This window comes from Scomber scombrus, chromosome 5, assembly GCF_963691925.1.
Source record: "Scomber scombrus chromosome 5, fScoSco1.1, whole genome shotgun sequence".
Taxonomy (NCBI): Eukaryota; Metazoa; Chordata; class Actinopteri; order Scombriformes; family Scombridae; genus Scomber; species Scomber scombrus.
In genome coordinates this window covers 10,597,027-10,611,158 of record NC_084974.1, presented here as the reverse complement: position 1 = coordinate 10,611,158, position 14,132 = coordinate 10,597,027, and the positions used below count along the sequence as shown (strand labels likewise).

At 39.2% G+C, this 14,132-nt stretch overlaps 1 protein-coding gene across 2 annotated transcripts in view; it reads right to left on the bottom strand.

Annotated features, from left to right (window-relative positions):
* The window catches only part of gria4a (glutamate receptor, ionotropic, AMPA 4a), a 98,764-nt gene extending 84,974 nt beyond the window's left edge, over window positions 1–13,790 (bottom strand). For both annotated transcript variants that reach the window (XM_062419787.1, XM_062419788.1), the window contains exons 1-2: window positions 13,697–13,790; window positions 10,340–10,498 (exon numbers count right to left, since the gene is read on the bottom strand). In XM_062419787.1, coding sequence (XP_062275771.1) covers window positions 10,340–10,498; window positions 13,697–13,790 — 253 coding nt within the window. The remainder of the gene's footprint in view (window positions 1–10,339; window positions 10,499–13,696) is intronic.
* Between the last annotated feature and the right edge of the window lie 342 nt (window positions 13,791–14,132).

Genomic DNA, 14,132 nt, shown 5'->3' with positions numbered 1-14,132 from the left:
CTGTGACCAGCTGTTACAAACTACTTGTTTCTGGCTGTGAGCACTGCACACAGGGTCACTGCATTTCCAGCAACTATTGGTGGCTTTGCACACATCGTACACCTCTTTCTCTTCTGTTGGCCCTGTCATAACCCTAACCCTAACCATCATAGTGAGAGTCTGCTTCTCTACACAACAAATGCAGTAATGTTAGCTATCTTAGTTAGCTAGTGTTAGCTTACTAGAAAGTAATTTGATAATAATAATTATAATAATAATAAAAATAGGTTCGATTTATATAGCACCTTTCACATATCCAAGGACGCTTTACAATTTGATGATGATAACACAACACTATATCACACAAAAATCATGTATGTGGAAATTAAGTTCATATTTTATAACAGCATATATATTCTAAGGTATAAAAATGATGATAATACTTGTACTAATAATACATGTATGTTGCTGTGAAAAAATAATCTTTAGGGGTGGTGAGACTGCTGACATTAGATGTGTGGATCGACAGTAAATATACCTGACAGTCACAGTTGATAAAAATCAAAGGTTCCTAGGGTTAACCCTTGAAATTCCATAGAAAATGATTGGGGTCCTTTTTGACCCCACGTATGGAAGAGTGTGGTACTGATACAAAAAATGCAATTACTTAAAAAATATAACAATTAGATACAAATCCAAATGGCCTCGTGTCAAAGACAACCTATTTGAGGAATACATGGAATATTAAACGATACAAATTTAAAATTACAAAGATATCGCAAAAAAACAACTGCTGGGGTCATTTTTGACCCCACTTATGCATCTAAGGGTTAAAAAAGTCCTTTCACTGTTGCTAGTGCAGTGAAGTGTCGGCTCCGCTCCCTGGTAGTGGACTTTTTAATGAAAGAGGTGAGACACAATGAGAAATAGTCTGTTTTATTGAACCACTAAACAAAATCAGATTACCAGGCGCAAGTGTACGGATTCATTGCAACATGCTGTATGGTTTAATAATGTTGCTTGCTGTTTGGTCATTACTGCTGAGACTTTAATAAAATGATGCAACAGAGCAATTCTTCAGGGACCACTTATCGCACCCCACATAAGCTAACATGCACACGTGTATACACACACACACACACACACACGCACACACACACACACACACACACACACACACACACAGACACACACACACACACACACACACACACACACACACACAAAGAAAGCTGTTAAGCATTTGGTCATTACTGGTGATTTCAGGGAAAATGAAAATTGTGAAAGCTGATACTGTTGTGAGGTATTCAATGCATGTGTGCACAAAGCAATGATGTGTGTGTTTGCTAAGCTGATCGACCTAAACTGAATAGAATTTTTAAAGGAGTTTTTGAAAAGCTAACAGTCTATTTGTGCTGCATGTATATTCGCTTTAAAGTAATTGGAAGCACAATATCGTGGACTTTTTACATTGCTGCTGCTATGTGAGGGGTTCTGTTAATACTTGGACAATTATATTGATTCCAGTTGTTCCAGTTGAACAAGTACCATGGCCCTGGTGCTCAGATACAATGAAAATATCAATGAATAACTTAAAAATGACATGAACATTCACATCATATTCACTATGATTAAACAATACACAACAAGGTGTTTTCTACAGAGTTTTTTATGTATTTATATTAAATACAGTAGCACGGAATTCACAATTTCACCTTGCTACTTCAAAAACTGCATTACATAGAACTATTTTTATTTCTGATCACAAAAACACCCAAAAGCAATGGCTGTCAGTCTTAACAATACAATACTGCAAGCTTTCAGTCTAGTTACTCATGAAGCAGGTCTAAAAAAACAGAAGCAGTTGACCGGAGAGGATTTGTATGTCACAGACCAACGATTAGCCCTAAGGATACATTCAGATAAAGCACAATCTTGCATTATTTGTACGAATTAAACTACAGGAGATGTGTTAACCTCAACAGGACACTACAAAGATTTCCGCTATCTAGTTAACAACATGTTGTTACCTGCTGTCTGTGATGACGTATATAAGCACGGTGAGACTGAGATTGATTTCAGGAATTCCTGCAGTTTCTGTTATTTCCCCTAAGAATCATCTCATTTTTGCTTTTCTTGTTTTCTTGTAAAGCTCCACTACTTTGTCATTATCATTATTCAGTAACACAAATCTACTTAAACTTGACTCTAAATGGGACATATTCATTTAATTATATTACTTTATATTTAAACTGCAGGTGACTAACAAACTAATGCTCCAGTAAAGGTTTAAATGATAATGTATTAATTCATTACTGCCATGCTATTTGCCCTGAACCAGATAATGTATCCTGATGCCAGGATCAGCATTTAGGCTGCTTGCAGTGTCAGCCAGCAGCTTCAATATGATAGTAACATGAATAAACGAAAGCTTGCCACAAAGTAAATCTCCCTGCTTTGCCAGACTTTCAGATATCATTTCACTCTATTTCCCTCAGTGTGGCTATTAAGAAGACTAATAACCATGTAAAACATCACCAACGAAGATGATGATACACTGCTGTTATTGAGCCATTTAATGAAAGGAGTGAGTTAGCAAAAAAGCACGGAGACATGCTGTATTTGGGGAAACTGGAAATATATGGATAGGTTGGAAAATCAATATGTTTATGAGTCAGAGAGAGCGAGCGAGAGAGACTATGTAAAAAATGGTATCTACGTGTGTGTGTGTGTGTGTGTGTGTGTGTGTGTGTGTATGTGTGTGTGTGCAACAGAGTTGCTGAGTTGTAGAAAAGTGTTCTAGGAATCTATAACCAGTGCTCCAAGACTTGACTTTTGGAGTGACAAACTCTTTGGAAGTGTGTTTGTTTGCAAAGAAATTTGTTTTCATGGTCGACATTGTATTAACACCCTTTCAATCATTGCAAAATACATTTTACTTGTCAACATGGGCCAGAAAAACTTGTGTGAGTTTACGCTTGGCATCATTAATGAGCAGGAAAGTGCTAAAAGGTGACTGGAAAACAATGGCATCAAGAGCTGAAAATAATTTCAACCAGACTGTGATTGGTCAAACTATGAAGAGCAAATGAACGTGGAGCTTTTAGAATTACACTGGGAAGAGCTGCAAGGCAATGCAAATCCCTGAATTACCTTAGAGTTAATGTGAGTCATGTTGGACATACCTTTGGTATATGTTTTTATTTATAAAAAGCTTCACCCTTTGATAAAACCACCATAACTTTATCTACATTCACTTAGTCTGTGATATAAAGTGCAGAAAGGCTACATATACGTGTAGACCTAGAGTAACATCTAGGTAATTTATAATTCTTGAGTTATATTTTGTCATTTGTTTCATCAATGAACAGGAGACTAATTGCTGTGTCTAAGATAATTGATTTATATAGAGCAGAGATTCCACAGTGGACAGAAGATTTGCAGTGCAGATGGCTCCGCTTGATGTGTGCTACTAAAAGAGGAAGACTACTGAGTCTTTCTTCAACTTCTTTGATGACCTTTCAATCAGCTCTCTTTACAGTCACTTGATGTAGAAAACATAAGCAGTCCAGACTGACCAATTACAGTTTTCTGGGTTCTTATGTGTCTCTGTATCTGCTGTAGCCCCTAGGTGTAATTACATTTTTTAGGAGGTGCACATCAGTTGTAGCACTGTAGTGATGCCACATGCAACCACTTAACACATGTGCATAAATCAAATTTTAGCACGTTCAGTATTTTGTATGATAGTGATGGAATTACCTTTGTTTGTCCTTGATTGTACACAGCAGAGTTTACAGATTCAATGCAAACCACCCTGACTGACTCACACATCAAATTACTATGGAAACTTTTGTCTTGTCATGACTTTAGTCTACTGGTCTAACTACAGGACTAATTCAAGAGCCTTATCGCTTTCATATCTCAGAATTAATTAATGTTATCCTTAACTTCTAACAACATAAGGACAATACAAAACTGACACCTCAAGGTGATTTTGACTCTCAACTGTTTGACTCTATTTGGTTGGAGAGATAATCAGGTGCAGTCTGCATGTAAATGCAATCTGTGGCAGTCAATAATACATAAACAGTATTGATTTATGAATGATTCACTATAGGCACAATCTATAGTAACTCTAGATGACAAATGAGGTTATGCATCAAAGCAAAAATCAACCAACCAAGCCACCACACATATCATCATCATAATCTTTACTGCAGTAGGTACATCATAAAAAAGAATACTATTTATTTGTCTTATTGTTGGACCTCAGAGGGATTAAAACAGATGTATTATCCTGCATATCAAGAATCACATTTATAATCAGAGCAGAGCATCACTGTCTCTCAGCCATAGCACCACAAACCAGGCATAACCGCTTCTTTGTTACAAATCCTTTCCTCTCCATTTCTTTCTCCTCCGTCCCTAATTCACCTTATCACTTTCTGTCTATCTTCATCACGCACTGTCTAAGCTGATTTTTTTCACTGCACGCAGACAATCACATGTGGCCATGCACCTCAGTGACACACAGGTTTGCACACATGCATTCTGTGTGGATAGAAATATCATCACACGTGCCTGAAAAAGACACACGCAGGCACACACACACACACACCGTGCAGCTTTTGGCCATGCTAATCCATGTGCATTATTTTCTATAAGCCAGTGAATAGAGACACAGTGGTGAGCCCAGTGGAACGGTGTGCGTCTCTGGCTGAGGCACATCAAAAAGATACATATACACAAATTCAGATTCAAAGACAGATTGATGGCAGCAGAGAATATGGATGTGTGACCCTGGGACAAGAAAATGGGTTATATTCCTCAGTAAATAGGGAAAAATGATGGGGACCAGGGATTTTTATGATCCATTCACGCCTACTGAATACTAGAATAGAGAGGAACTAGCCAAGGTCAGTGGTAGAATTCCCTATTCTAATTCGGAGCATTGCTCTCCACCCAGAGCAAGAGTCAGGGATTAATTTAGAGATCCATTCACCACGCCTGTGCAGAGGGGAGAGACGGCAAAACATGATGAAGTATAGCGGAGCAGAGAAATAGTGAGGAGATGGGGAGACAAGGGGTACAACGACAGAGAGGAGGAAACAGAGGGAAAATAACAGTGAAAGAGAGAGAATGGGCAAGTAGAAGAGACAGAGACAGAAAGAGAGAGAGAGAGAGAGAGAGAGAGAGAGAGAGAGAGAGAGAGAGAGAGAGAGAGAGAGAGAGAGAGAGAGAGAGAGAGAGAGAGAGAGAGAGAGAGAGAGAGTGAGTGGTTCCGCTTGTTATGTGTGGCCTGCGGAGAGAGAGCAGACGGTTCACATAGAAGACCTTCATTTTCCAAACACTCCTCCTCTTATAGCCCAATGCCTGCCTGAGTGTGTGTGTGTGTGTGTGTGTGTGTGTGTGTGTGTGTGTGTGTGTGTGTGTGTGTGTGTGTGTGTGTGTGTGTGTGTGTGTGTGTGTGTGAAAGAGAGAGAGGGGGAGAGAGACAGAGAGAGAGAGAGGGAGAGAGAGATAGAGAGAGAAAGGTAGACTGTAGACGGTAGATTGGAAATGGGAAATGGGAAATAAGAAATGGGAAGAGGCAAACAGGCACTGTAAGAGAAGAAAGAAGAGATGACCAACAGTGAGAGTTGATAGCTTAAAGGGGATCTATTATGCTCATTTCCAGCTCTATTCTTATTCTCTGACTCCACTGAGTAACTTTGCACGAATTACAGTTCAGAAAACCTTAATGCAGCCCCTGAGTTCAGCATTTAACAGGCAGTTTTAGCTCTGGTCTCTTTAAGGCTTCCCTCCTGATGAGCCCACTCTGTTCTGACTGGCCAGCTTCAGGAAGCCTATCAAAGTGCAGCCGTATCAGATTTGTTTTTACTGCCAATTAATACCCCAACATTTCCCAAGCTTTACTGCTTGATATGGGAGACTTTTATTGTGTTATCAAAAGTGTTCTTCACCAAATTAGCAGAGCTTCATTAGTGGCACTAAAATCTGGTGAACACAAGAAGATATGGAAATATTTGGAGCTCTTTGTTCAGTGGATTAGTTAGAAAAAATACAGGGAGGAATAGTACAAGCAGAAACAGATAAAGTGATGATGATGTTTGATGAAGAGCTCCAGACAACCAGTTCACCTCCAACAAGTACACTACTTATTTAACTTGCCTGCTGTGTAATGGAAAAACACTCAGTGTGCCAGTTTGACTCAAGTCATGGCTTGGTGTGATTAACCCCAAAACCGAGGGAAAAACGCCAACGGAGCAAGGAAGTCTTACACTGTGCCTGGAACAGATGACCATATAAAGAAATCTGTCACGAGGTGACATCAGCTCAGGTTGAAAGCAGAAAAAACTGTTGGAAACTGAACATTCAGTAGTGTGAAGCCAGTGCTTTTTGCAAACAGTGATTACTTTGACATATGTTTACCTCATTATTTGATACTTTTGCCACATTTAAAACAACAATCAGACATTGTAACATTATATGTATGACTGAAAATATGGAAAAGCATAATAGGTCCCCTTTAAAGTCCAACATTGAACAATGTACATCTATCCCATCAAAGGATAAGGTTGACATTATTCTGTAATGTTAACAGCATCAACAAATCCCATGAAAAGACCAAAACTAACACTGGTTAATATGCCTCTCAATACTTTCTCATCTACCATCCTTATCAGTGGCACTTGGCCCTGTGCCCTATTGTTTCTGCTGAAAACAAATCTTTCAATCTTTTGTAAATGAAAAAGGTTCATAGATAGGATACTGTACTTAACTTCCTTAAACAGCTGAGCACAGCATGCTTTACTCAAATGGTAAATAGTGCATTTGTTGGGGACTATTTTCAGCTCCATATTGGAGTATTGAGTTATCAAGAACATCTTTTTTTTTTAAATAAAAGTTTAAAAAAAAAAAAAAAAAACTTTGTGGTTTTGGGTTGAGAAATGTTGACAGTGAGAAAAAGTACTATATAAAGTTACACAGCTTTTGCTGGTGTCTTCACCATCGTAACAGTCGGTGAGGATCATTGGTAAGCTAATGTAACCACTTTCGCACTATCGACGAAACTGACAAAAAAAAGTCAAAATCACAATCAAAGGTGAAAGAATTAAAGCCAATGGCCATAACATTCACTCATTGTTTTGTTTAGTTATCAATGACACTAGTGTTTTTGTCTTGAGAAATGTTGAGGATATAAATAAAATTGACAGCAAATTATCTGGTCTGGCCGGGACTGATAAAGAAACAACAATGATAAAATCTCCTGGTTAAATGTTGAGTAATATTGAGTTAAATACAAAAAACAATGCAGCTTCTGTGCTCCCACTCCCAAAAAATACATGCTGCAGGCGCAAAATTTACTTCCCATTGAAATACATTAGTTTGAAAGTCGTGCTGTGGACACCAATCAATAGATTTAATTTAGTGACTATTTTACGAACTACCATGACACTGGGTTGGAAAAACGCCCTAATACGTTGTGATATCAGTTGCCAAAAATGACCTATAGTTACATTTGAGAAACGCCATCTAGTGGCCTAAGTAATAATGAGACAGAGAAGCAGAACAGTTCGAATAACAACTAAAGACTGCTGTTTGCTTTGAATCATCATGTTTCCAACTGTGACTTGAGACAGTTTTGTTAAAACCACTACAATTATAATAATTAACTACAGTTGTTGTGTTATTTATTGTTGCCATGAAGATGAAATTTGCCTAGCTTTAAGGAAGCTTTAGCTTTAAACCAGACCATGTTTTAAGTGATCATTTTAATACAAACTACAATCTTTCCTAATCCTGACCAAGTAGCGTCTGTACCTAAACCTAACCAGAATTTAACCACACCATTGTCGCGCCATAAAACATATAGGACATTACAAAAATCCTCCTATGCATGGTCAAACATATTGTTGTTAATTTTTCCAATCATTGTATTGTATTAACCTTTCTATTCATTCATGTGGGGCCATAATACAGGAGACAAACGAACTTGGAAATTGCATTACACTGATATGATTTAAAATTTAATGTGACTTGCATTAGAATGAGGTTAAACCCTATAATAATACCCTCTGGCGATATAAACTGTGTTAATGCATAACACAACATGAACCAAGAACTATCTGCTATTCAATACCTTTCAGACTTTAAAGCACCCCTCTGACAACTGTTTCTTTGACGATTTCAGTAGCTTTGTTTGCCAGTGGAGCTGCTTATGTGGAGTTTCATGTACAAGTTTCAAGATATTTTAAAAATCTTGTTAAACATAATGAAACAATATCAAGAGGAGCTGTACTGTATTGCTGTAATATATTGTATTGATTTTGTTCCCAAGCTTAGTTAACAGCTCCGCAATTTGTTAAAGTTTAATGAGATAAGGCGGTAAAATATTTCAGTGCATTCCCTTGTAAATTTCCCCAAAATAAGATGGATGCATCATAGGACTGTGTTAATGGGGGGGGGGGGGTGATATAATACAATACCCTTGAGGGAAATTCAGCTTGTAAGGACGACACAAAAAGCTGTGCACCATGCACTGTAAAATAGTGGACAACACTGAACCTTTTGCAGCAAGGAAAAAGGGTTTTCGTATTCAGTGCTACTCTCTTTCTTTGTAAATAAATAAGCCAAACGTACTCTAAAATTCAACTCATTAAGCGTAACAACAGAACCTTCGTCCCCTCTCATGCGCCAACACAAAAAGACTCACTTCCCTCACCGGGAGGCAGATGAATAACAGAATTAGCAATGAGTATCCTGTAGAGAGTGTTTCCATCTTAAATACAGTACTCAAACACACAGGAGCGAAGACTCACAGGTTACACATAGAGACACACCTAACCATATTGTAGGCTTTTAGATTACAGCGGTTAAAGCCAGTGTCGGTCAGCAAACCAAAAGTCTTAACACGTAAACACAAATAAAGAGAGCCACAACACCATAAGAAAGAAACTAGAGTGAACAAACCACAGAGTAAGTAGAGCTCACACATATTTCTGCATGATGAAACTATAACAATGATGATCCCAGTAATCTTATCTTAAATTATGATAATATTATTAGTTACATCATTTTCAGTAAATTCCACTGCCTTCTACAAGTGTGGGGGAAATGCCATCCAAAGAAGCCAATCCAATTGAAGGAATAATGCTTATGTCATTCAAACAACCAAAAAGCATCCATAAGGCAAAAAGTCACTAACCAAAGCAAATAAATACACACTAAAGTTCAGGGAAGGGCAGGAAATCAGTGAATGGTGTAACAGCCATAATGGACAAAGTGGAGGAAGAACATCAAACGAGCATAAATTCAATTTAAGATGGTGTTCTGATTTTTTTTATTTTTTTTTATTTTTTAAGTTATCTTCATAGTCTAATCTTCATGCAATGTCCATTGTAGTCATATAATACGCATCCAAATAACACTGGTAAATGGCTAACACTGGCTTTATGGTTAAATTCACCTGAAATAATCCTTTTAATGAGTCTGACAATTTCATATGTGTTCTAAACAGAAATGGTGCATAATTGTTATCACAAAATATGTAAATCTTTATCTTGGTAACAACTTCAGTATCCACACAGAGACACCTGTGGCACACGGAGCAGCTCTGAATTGTTGGTGAAGCTGCCCACATAGCCTTGTTAACACTGGCCTGTCAGTACAATTATCAAAACCTCTCTGTTGTAAGCTTCCAGGTCACAAGGGAATGTGAAGGATTAGATCAAAACTCCCAGAAAACAGAGAGGGATGTTGAAAGATTAGCTGTCATTCTTCAAGAGATCAAGGACGACATGAGTACCACTTACTTCCCTTTGATCTGAGCGTTTTCAGTCCTGTCTGCGGCTGTCCTGGGACTAATTCTACAGTGATTGCATATTGATAATATTGGTAATATTGGCATTTTTGCCAATGGGATGGATAATTGGGTATAGTGAATAACATATGGAGAAGTTGGACAGAATGTGTCATAAACGTTGGCAATATTAACCACAAACATTGTCCATGTTTTCTATTTAAGATTGTTAAAAAAGTACTTTACAGTGCCTAAAACAAACATTTCAAAATGACAAATTGTTCAGCAACTGTTGTAGAAAAGCCAATTTTCAAACCAAGTTCCCCAAAGACTGCTCAGCTGCAGCATCCTGCATTGCAAAGATAATAAAGTTACAGTCTGATCCTTTAAACAACCTAAATCCCTAATTAAATCGATCTTTATCCAACAGTTTGGTAAGGAGAGAGAAGAGATTGAGAAACAAACATGGAGAGAGCAAGATAAAAGAAAGAGAGGAATACCTCAGTGTAACTCTCTCATCTTCATTTTCAGTCACACATAGATTCAAATACTTACATGCATTAGTGACTGCAAAGCTGTTGGCGGTCTCTATGTTGTCGACATGTGGGACCAGGTTAAAGGGAGCTTCCGTAGCATTAGGGCTGGTGTTGTGGAGGAAGATAGCTAGTCGAAATGCTGTATACTCCTGATCAGTATTCCTAATGAACAACCCACCTAGAAAGAGAGAGAGGGGCAAGGTGGAGAATAACATGATGGAGAGGAAAGGAAGTGAGTTATTGCAGAGTGGGGAAGGGTCAGAAGGGAGTGTGTTGAGAGAGGGAGAAAGAGACAGGAAGAAAGGGAGTAATGTGGGGAAAGAAAGATAGATAGGGAGGGAGGAAGAGAAGAAAGCCAAGATCTTCATTAGCTTTGTTAGAAAAAGGTAATTTGTCTTTCATTGCTACTCACACACAAACATGAATACAAAGTCACGGATACCCACACTGTGCATTTCATTGATGATATCAAAGAGAGGGGAGAGGAGTGGAGAAGAAAAGAGAGACAAATAAGCTGAAATGAAGGCAGTCAAAGAGATAATGAGTTGGAGGGGACATAAAAGAAAACAGAGGAGGAAGGCCAGCTCAAAAAGTGTCAGCTAAATAAAGGAAGATCATTGGCCATGCTGAAAAAAAGAGGGAGAGGGAGGTGGGTGCAAAATGTCAGCTGGCCTTTAAAAACGAGAGCATCCCTCAGTAGTGTATGCTCCATCTGACAGAATGAGAATGAGAGGCAAAAGAAGAGATGATGAGAAACAGTAAAGCTGATAGTGTAGAGTCCAAAATATTAGAGACCAAATTAAGAAGCAGAGAGATGGAGAGAACTAGTGTCTGTGGCTAAGATTGGCAGACCAACACCTCGGATTCATGTTGAGAAAAGCTTCTACAAATCGGAAGTGGGGAGGGGGGTGGAGGGGGGGGTGGAGGGTCATCCTTTCAGGCTTTCTGCCCAGAGGGACTTTTTCTATTTTCTGAGCCTGATAAACTATATACTATCTAATACCAACAATTACACGGGTATGAATTGAAAAGGAATCAAATATGACGTATGGTGTACTTGTTATAGGCTAAATTAAAAGGGAAATGAGAAAAAAGAAGAAAAAGAAAGAGAGACTTGGAACATAATCCAGACTAATTAACCATGACTTGACCACTGAAGAAGATTGTCAGAGGAAATAGAAGAACCATAACAGAGCTATAATCAATGAATTGAAAAACATTCACAGAAAAAAAATATTCTGTGAAAACTAAAGACTCAAATAGAAGTAGGAACGCATGGTATTAACTATCATATCCTAACTATGCTCAGAATTTGTATCAATGATTTTCATTTCATTAATCATATTTTTATTAACTGCATAAAACTTGTTTTATTGTATTTTCTTGATAACACTGATACAGTCTTTTGTTTATGCTAATATGATTACTTCCACATTGCTTCATGCCTTGAACTGAAGTCAACTGATGTGATTTAACTGAATCAGACTCAAGTCAACTCAACTGAATTGGATTACACTGGCAGCCTGTGAAGCCTTGACATTGCATCGGGGGAGAAAAGGGAGGGAGAGAGAGAAAAGATGACAGGGGAGGAGTCGGGAGGCAGAGCATATTGAACCAAGCAATTGTCACTTTATAACATGTCATTTATCTGTGTATCTGTCTGAGTCACATTCATTCTAAATATCTGCATCCACTACCAACGACCAGCATCCGAAGCCAGACATGAAACACACGCACACAGAACAGACAATATAGCTGGTGAGTGTGTGTGGGTAATATGCAAAGCTCACTATAACTTAAGATTGCATTAATGGGAAAAATCTGCCAGATCTTGAATGAATTGGTTTGTGGATTCTGTTTTTATGATAGAATTCCGGTTTAGAGCACACACACACACACACACACACACACACACACACACACACACACACACACACACACACACACACACAAAACCACATACACTTCGTGATGAGGAGTTAAGATGTGTCCCAGCATGATATCTTATTGCACCAGTTTCTTCAAAAAATTCCACAAACATTCTCATCTGTGTCAAGTCTCTGTCTCTCTCCTACACACAAATATGCAAAAAGAAACTGTCTGTGCTTCCATTACACTTGTGTGCAATGCAGAGATATGCAAATGACTCCTCAAGTGAACTGCTGGAGAACCCAGTGAATGATCATGTATGTGGACAGTCAGTGGGAGGAAAATTGGTGTGCATGTGTGTGCTTCTGCACAACCGTTTGTATGTGTTAGGTGCATGTCCACTGTGTAGTGCCTCTGCATGCTGCACATGTATGTGAATGCATATTTGCAGTTGTGCCAGTGAATCCCATATAATGCATGTATGCATTTTGTGACTGTGCGTGCATACTGTACATGTGCACATGCATGCCTGAAAAACAGTGCAAATATGTGTGTGTATGTCTGTGTACCAAGCAGGAAATATTTAGCGTATTAAGTTTATTGGCAGCTGTAGGGAGACAGAGTCAAGGAGCCGAATCTCATTATAGGACCTCCCAACTGCCCCCACAAGGAGTGATGCAGCGCATTCATTATCACACACATGCCTGCATGAATGGTGTGTGTGTGTGTGTGTGTGTGTGTGTGTGTGTGTGTGTGTGTGTGTGTGTGTGTGTGTGTGTGTGTGTGTGTGTGTGTGTGTGTGTGTGTGTGTGTGCCTAAGAGAAAGGTTAGAGATCCCATGCATGGTGGTTCACATGCTCTGAGCAAACCAGTGATTATCCAGATTTTGTTAACTTTATCTGTGATCTATAAGGCGGGTGAAAAGACAGGCTTCTCCCGCACTGACACGAGGGTAACTGGAAAAGGGCAGAGAGAGAGAGAGAGAGAGGGAGAGAGAGAGGGAGAGAGAGAGAGAGAGAGAGAGAGAGAGAGAGAGAGAGAGAGAGAGAGAGAGAGAGAGAGAGAGAGAGAGAGAGAGAGAGAGAGAATACTGCAGTGTCTAAACACTGAAGAAGACAAGAAGGGAACAAAGCTCGCTGAAACATTCATGAGCACAGAATAGCCTTTAAAATACACGCAAATACAGTAAAGGGACAAATAGAGTGAGTTTGTGTGCATTTATAAACAATTTGAGTCACAACAGAGAAGACAATCCAATCGCTCCTTAACCCAAAATATATTGGATAGAAACAAGAATCAGAAGAGAAACCAGAAGAAAAAATATTTCTACACTTGTGTGTTCTCTTGTTCCATCATTCCTGCATGTTTTTTTTTGTATGTTGGTGCCAGGGGGTCCTGGTGCACCCCCTTTTTCTTGGTGACTGCTGTCCGCTAAAATCCACTAATAGTCAGTGTAGTGTGTCAGATCTGAGTGTCCGTGCGTAAAATCCGTAATCCTCCAACTCACCTATCTGCACTGAGCTAGGGAAAGCACCCGTCGCCAGCCCCCAAAGGGCGGAATACACCCCCAGAAAGTGCCAAGAAAAAATAATAATCCTCATTTTTCTTTCCTTCAGTCCCTTCAGAAACTGTTGAGAGACATCGAGAGGGAAGGGGGAGATGCGAGAGAGAGAAAAATGCGTCAGAAAAAAGGGGGAAAAAGAAGAAAGATGGGAGAGGTTTGTTCCCCCGTTTTGTTCAGTATGTATTCCTATTCCATGGTGGGTTCCCGTCGCTTCTTCCCCCCGCAGTGTCCGCTCAGGAGAGAGCTGTGTCCGGTGCACATGTAAAGACGGGAAGAGAAAGAGTGGGGAAACTCGTTAGAATGATTGGCGAGCTGGGAGAACAGCCTGTATGGAGGAACTGGACATGCGCGCCCCGTCTCTCTCTCTCTCTCTCTCTCT